The following is a 6,550-nucleotide window of genomic DNA, read 5'->3' on the forward strand; positions in this document are numbered from 1 at the left end:
CCTCTGTCTCTCTTCAACTCTGTCTCTCTCTCTGTCTCTCTGTATCTCCCCCCGCTCTGTCTCCCTCTCTCTATCTCTCTCTGTATCTCTCTCTGTCTCTCTCTGTATCTCTCTCTCTCCCTTTCCCTCTGTCTCTGTCTCTCTCTCTGTATCTCTCTATCTCTGTCTCTCTGTATCGCTCTCCCCTTCTCTCTGTCTCTATCTCTCTCTGCCTCTCTGTACTCTCTTTGTCTCTCTCTCTCTGTCTCTCTCCCTGTCTCTCCCTTTCTGTCTCCCTCTCTTTGTCTCTGCCTCTCTGTATCTCTCTCTCTGTCTCTCTCTCTGTATCTCTTTCTCTCCCTCTCTCTGTGTCTCTGTCTCTGTCTCTCTCTGTGTGTCTCTCTCTGTCTCTCTGTCTCTCTCTGTCTCTCTGTATCTCTCTCTCCCTTTCTCTCTGTCTCTGTCTCTCTGTATCTCTCTGTCTCTCTGTACTTCTCTCTCTGTCTCTCTCTCCCTGTCTCTCTCTCTGTCTGTCTGTATCTCTCTGTCTCTCTGTATCTGTCTCTGCCTCCCTCTCTCTCTGTCTCTCTGTATCTCTCTATCTCTGTGTCTCCCTCTCTCTCTGTCTCTCCCTCTCTCTCTCTCTGTCTCTCTCTCTGTCTCTGTCTCTCTGTATCTCTCTGTCTCTCTCTGTCTCTGTCTCTCTGTATCTCTCTGTCTCTGTCTCTGCTTCCCTCTCTCTCTGTCTCTCCCTCTCTCTCTCTCTGTCTCCCTCTCTCTGTCTCTCATGCATTTCCCTCCATTCCCCTCCCAGCCCCAGCCCCCTTCATCGAGGGCTCCCCAGGACTCTCAGATGCCTTAGGATGGGATCTCACGTCCACCCCAGCCCCCTGGCCCTGCCTCATTTGACTTTGGGCGTCTTCACTCTGTCATCAGCAAAGGGAGGCGGCTGGCAGAGGGCCACAGGGCCCCAGGAGGGAGCGGAGGGGAAGCGCTCCTCTCGGGCTGCTATGGTGCGTGCTTAAGGGTCATCGCTGACAGTATTAGTACCAGAGGTCTTTGTGCAAGGCGGTGACCCCCTCTGGGTGAGATACGTCCCCCGGGGATCACTTCTGCTCCTTCCTCTCAGATCAGTGGCCGCCCAGAGCCCGCTTCCCCCTGGCTCTCTCTAGCTTTGTGTCCTCTAGTGTGGCAGAATCTGTCCGGATGGACAATTTCCCAAACCTGACCACCCTCGGAAACCATCTGAAGGGCTTTTCGTCACCGTGACCACCTGGGATGATTCCAGGAGCTTCTGACTCCGTCGGTCTGGGGTGACCCTCTGGAACGGGTATTTACAGAACTGGACAGGTTGACTCTGCATGGAGGACAGGCCTTTGAACTTCTGGTCCAGACTGAATGAATGCTCATGTGACTATGGATGAACAAGCGAGTCAGTAGCGACAGTAAATGAACACAGGGGACAGCTGAATGGATGGACTGCAGTCCACCCTGCGGAAAGCAGGGTTGGCATGTCCCCCAGGCCTGTGCTCTGGACTCCAGCACGTGTACCCACATGCTCCACGCTTCCCAGGCCCAGAAGCTCAGCTGCTGCCCACCTCTCTGTTTTCTTGGTCTTCCCTGACCTCACCCCATGCCCCCAGTTTCCCATTCGACCCCTTTCTGCCCCCTTTCCTCCCACAGCTCCCCTCAGCCTACTCAGCCCACCTCCCAGCATAACAGTTGCAACCTGGGGGTCCTTTCCTCATTCCAAGGCAGCCGTGTGAGAAAAAGCTTCAGACACAGTAGCTACACACACACACACACACACACACACACACGGAAAGATTTATTTTTCATGAACCACAGTGACTAACAGGGTCAAAAAATAGCACAGACATTCCAAAGAAGGGGCAAGCGGAGCAGCGGCTGCCTCCTCCACCGTCTGTCCAAGACCACCGATGGGGCCTCAGAGGAGCCCCCTCCTCCCTTCTGGAAGCTTCCTCCAGCCTTGCCTGGATGCTCTGGGGACAGCCCTGGGCTGAGAACGTGAGTCTGTGAAGACCCTGGCTTGAGATGGAAGGAGTGAGCCGAGACCCTTCTGTCCAGCCCGCGCTCTGCCTCTGGAGCTGGCTCCATCCCAGCCAAGGTCAGCACGTGCACTGACATCAGGCTGGCTTCTTCCTGCCCCTGCGGCTCCTGTCTTGTCCTTCACGTTCCGTGTCCTCTAAGAACAAAACCCGGAATACACAGGCCGCGCCCTGGGTGCACAAAGCCCCAGCAGCATCTCCATCCTCCGGCGGTGCGGTGGTCATGTCTGCCCCAGTGCCCGTTCCTAGCCCCCCAGCCCAGCAGGAGAAGCCACGGGGCTCCCATCCTGATGGGGAGGTCAGGAAAAACCCACCCAGTGCTTTCCACCCCAGGCACCGCCCCCAACCCCCACCAAGAAGAGGGCCACTGACCCTGAAAAAACAAAGGGTGATGAAGAAAATGCTTATAAATTCAAAACAGGTTGGCAGGTGTGGGAAAGGAGTCAAGGGAACCTCTGAAGCTCTCTCTCATCTCCCTCTTAGAACCAGGGACTGCAGCAGAGGGACCCAGGGTCCAGGACTTCTTTAAGCATTGCACTCCAGCTGCCTTGAGGAGGGATTCCCTACAGGGAGCCTGAGTGCACGCTCACACTTCTCTCTTAACATGCGGACCAGCCGTCAGAGCCCCCCAAACCAGTGGGGGTGGACTCATTCTAAATTGCCTCCTATGTCCCTTCTTCCCTCAAGGATATTGTGTGAAGAGCAGAGATGTGCAGAGCAGGGGGTGTTCATCCAAGTGACCCAGGCGCCCAGGCTTCAGGTTTCACCCATCCTTGTCTACACATATGCACACACACAAAGCAGGTGGCCCCCGCCCCCCATCAAAGGGATCCTTGGCACCCACTCAGGCCAGCGCCCAAGAAGAATGTCCTGGGGATGTCGGATGGAGAGACAGGGAAAGGTCGGCCGCTTGCAGGTCTGGAGGAAGTTGGAGAGATGAGGATTTGGGGAGGGGGCCCGAGCAGCCCTTAGACCAAACGCAGACGCCCCCTCTTTCTACTTTTCCTTTCCCAACTCCCCGCTCATCTCATGAAACCAAGGAGGCTGTTGCTACACCAACCCCACTGCCTTCCAGTTCCTGCAGAAAAGAGAGGATGAAGGAAAGGGGCTAAGGACATGTGTAGAAAGCGTGTCTAGCTGGTGGGCTGCAAGAAGGGACCCCCCCTTCACGCATCGCTCGACCTGCAGGGCCTGAAACACCTGCGAACCGATCCAAGTTGGAGTGAAGCTCTGGAGCTCACAGCTGCAGAGCCAGGAGCTGCAACTTTGCTGACACCCAGCCCATCTCAGCCAGGTCCATTCCCTCCCCTCCCCGGGGCCTCAGGGACAAAGAGCTTGAACCGGGCAGTGTCTGCGAGCTTCAGACGCCTTAACCCTTAGGGGCCCTTCAGAACAAGGAAGTAAAAAGAGAGAGAGACTGAGGGAGAAGGAGGATGAGCCATGGGGGAGGATGTGGGAGCCAAGAGGTAAGGATTCAGAGGAGAAATTGCACTTGGTGGGGGCAAGGAGGGGAACAGAAGGAGGAAAAGGGGGTAAAAACTAAAAGGAACCGGTAAGGAGAGCTGGAGATCCAGGAAAAGGGCTGGGGGGAAATGAACGTTGATGGAGCCTGGACGCACATCAGTTCAGTTCCTCCGTCTTATCCGCACGGAGAGACACTGAGGCTGGGAGCATTTCAGAGACATGCAAGGTCAGTCTCACGGAGACTGAGCAGCGGAGTTCGGGGGCTGCGGGCTTCCCTCTCTTACCCTCCAGACCCACAAACCTCTGAAGAAGCACTTCCCAGGGGGGAAGGAGGACAAGACCGATGCGGGGAGCAGGGAGAGGAGTCAAGTGCACCAGAGAAGGGGGCCCCCGCCCCCTCGCCAGCTCCCCGCCCTTTAGAGAGCAAGGGGCCCCGGGCGGGGCGACCCCGGCCCTAGTCCACCAGGAGGGTCTCCTGGCTGTAGGGGATGGACTTCTCCGGCGTCGGCTCCCCGCCCTTCCCCGCGCCGCCGGGCCCGGGGCCCTGGCTCTGCCCCGACGACGCCGAGGAGGAGGAGCTGGCTGACTTGTCCCCGCCGCCGCCCCGGCCGCCGCCGCCGCCGCCGCTCGCGCGCCAGGCTCCTCCGCAGCCCCGGCGGCCCCAACAGAGCACCGAGGCGCAGGCCTGGCGGAAGCGGGGGTCGAAGAAGGCGTAGAGGAAGGGGTTGAGGCAGCTGTTGACGTAGCTGATGCACGTGCAGTAGGGGAAGACGTTCATGAGGAAGAGGTCGAAGGCGCAGGGCCAGCGCATCAGGCTGCCCAGCACGTAGAGGGTCTTGACCAGGTGGTAGGGCAGCCAGCAGAGCGCGAAGGTCAGCACCAGCACGGCGATGATGGCCAGCAGCCGCCGGCGCTTGCGCAGGCCCCGCGCGCGCTCCTTGCCGAAGTGGCCGGCCACCGTGCGGCCGATGCAGAAGTAGCAGGTCAGCATGACCGCGAAGGGCCCCGCGAAGCCCAGCGCGGTGGACGAGACGCCCAGGCCCACCTCCCAGGCCCACTCAGCGTCGGGGCCGGCCACCAGCGAGTAGTCCATGTAGCACTGCACCCTGGTGGTATTCTCCGCCTGCAGCACGGTGCTGGTGGCGCGGAAGACCAGCACGGGCAGGGCGAGCAGGCCGGCCAGCGCCCACAGGCCGGCCGTGGCCACGGCGCCGCCGACCCGCGGCCGCAGCCGGGCGTTGGCCACCGGCCTCACGATGGCCAGGTAGCGGTCCAGGCTGAGGCCGGTGAGGCAGAAGACGCTGGCGTACATGTTGACGAAGATGAGATAGCTGCTGAGCTTGCAGGCGAAGGCCCCGAAGGGCCAGTCGTAGTCCCGATAGGTGTAGGTGGCCCAGAGCGGCAGGGTCACCACGAAGGTGAGGTCAGCCACCGCCAGGCTGGCGATGAAGACGTCGGCCGCCCGCCGCCGGTCACGGCCGCTACGGAAGATGGTCCAGAGCACCAGCCCGTTGCCCGCCGTGCCCAGGACAAAGACCACCATGTAGATGGCGGGGATGAGGGCGCCGGAGGACTGCCAGTCCTCATACTCACACTCAGACTGGTTGTCCGCCCCATAGTATCCGTCGTACTCGCCACCTTCTTCCATGCTGGGGCACGCAGAGGTCAGCTGGGGGTCCCCCCTGGGGTATGGGGCTCAGCCAAGCACCCTGAGCTCTGGCTGGCAGCCTCGGGGAGGCAAGCAGGCAGGGCTGGAGGTGTCCAACGGCGGCAGCGGCTCCCAGGACCCAGGAGGAGGAGGCCTGGCTCCTGCAGGCGTCCCTCCAGCGGCCCCAGCCTCTTCTCAGACACTTCCTCGCGCCCTCCTGAGCCTCTGTCTCCTCCTTGGCTGTTCCTCCCTCCTCCCACCTCCAGACCAGCCCCTCACTTGTGAGTCTTAGGATCCTGAAGTTACAGCCCACTTTTTTTTTTTTTCTTTTCTTGTCACTGGGCAAGTGGACCAAATTGACCCCTGCCGTGCTGGGCAGGATGTTATCTGTGGTTTGCAGCCTGCTCTGCGCCTGACCCAGCCTCTGTCTCTCTCTCTCTCACTCTCTCTCTGGATTCCTCCGGGTTTTTGCAGAACCTCTCATCAGGCCTCTGCTTCCAACCCCCCCTTCCCCGTTCTCACCCACTCCCAGCCCCTCTAAATGGGGCAAATTATGCAGGTTGAAAGCCAGCCTGAGCTGGAGCTGGGAGGGTAGGGGGCAGGAGGGTGTGAGATTTCGCAGGATGGTCCGAGCATCTGGCAGGCCCACCTGGCAGGCCAGTCTAGCCCCTCAGGTCCATCTTCCCCCGCTCCCCTCCTGCCCTCCCAGCCCCCACCCAGACAAGATTTCCCCTACCCTCCCCTGCCCGTCATCCTCTTTAACACCTCAGCCTTGAGCCTCTCCAGGAGGGTGTTTGTGCTCCACAGACCCAGTGACAGAGACATATCTGTAGGATCCATCAGCTGTGAGCGGACTGCAGTTTTCAGAGAGCGCGGGAAGCGTCAGAGGATGCGGGGGCAGGGTCACAGCAGAAAGAAACCCTAGGCTGAAGGATGTCTAATCCAGCCATCAGGTCTATGGGGAAACGGAGGCTGAACAAGGTAAAGGTCTTGCCCAAAGACACAGGATAAATTTTCTCTTGGTTTTGTTCCTTTGCTTTTCCTCTGCTCCTAGCATAAAGCAGTGCCTGGCATGTAGTAGGTGGTCACTAAATGGTGGTTGAGTGAATGAGTAAGCAGATGGATGAAGGAAAAGGGGAGTCCATATATGGAAGAGTGGCTGTTTGAATTACTATGCAGTGAGAACACAGATACATTTTGGTCCTTGAGTTCTTCCTGCTCTGCATGGACCAGGAAGTTTCTATAAGACCTTGTGGGGATCAGGAAGTTAAAACTGAAGGAGGAGATGGAAAAAGAGGCAGTCCATGCCATGGGCAGCATCCCATAGAAAATGACCTTGCCCTGTCCATTTGCCTCTCCAGGACCTCTGGGCAGGAAGGAGGGAGCCATG

At 58.9% G+C, this 6,550-nt stretch overlaps 1 protein-coding gene across 1 annotated transcript; it reads right to left on the reverse strand.

The window, feature by feature from the left end:
• Nucleotides 1-1,798: 1,798 nt before the first annotated feature.
• Nucleotides 1,799-5,366, reverse strand: APLNR (apelin receptor). Its single transcript, XM_055548026.1, has one exon. It carries the CDS (start codon nucleotides 5,158-5,160, stop codon nucleotides 3,967-3,969), a length of 1,194 nt encoding a protein of 397 aa, XP_055404001.1. The 5' UTR covers nucleotides 5,161-5,366; the 3' UTR covers nucleotides 1,799-3,966.
• Nucleotides 5,367-6,550: the final 1,184 nt, after the last annotated feature.

This window comes from Bubalus kerabau, chromosome 15, assembly GCF_029407905.1.
Source record: "Bubalus kerabau isolate K-KA32 ecotype Philippines breed swamp buffalo chromosome 15, PCC_UOA_SB_1v2, whole genome shotgun sequence".
NCBI lineage: Eukaryota > Metazoa > Chordata > Mammalia > Artiodactyla > Bovidae > Bubalus > Bubalus kerabau.

Coding starts and splice junctions, on each gene's coding strand:
- APLNR (XM_055548026.1), bottom strand. CDS start 5,160: ATGGAAGAAGGTGGCGAGTACGACGGATACTATGGGGCGGACAACCAG.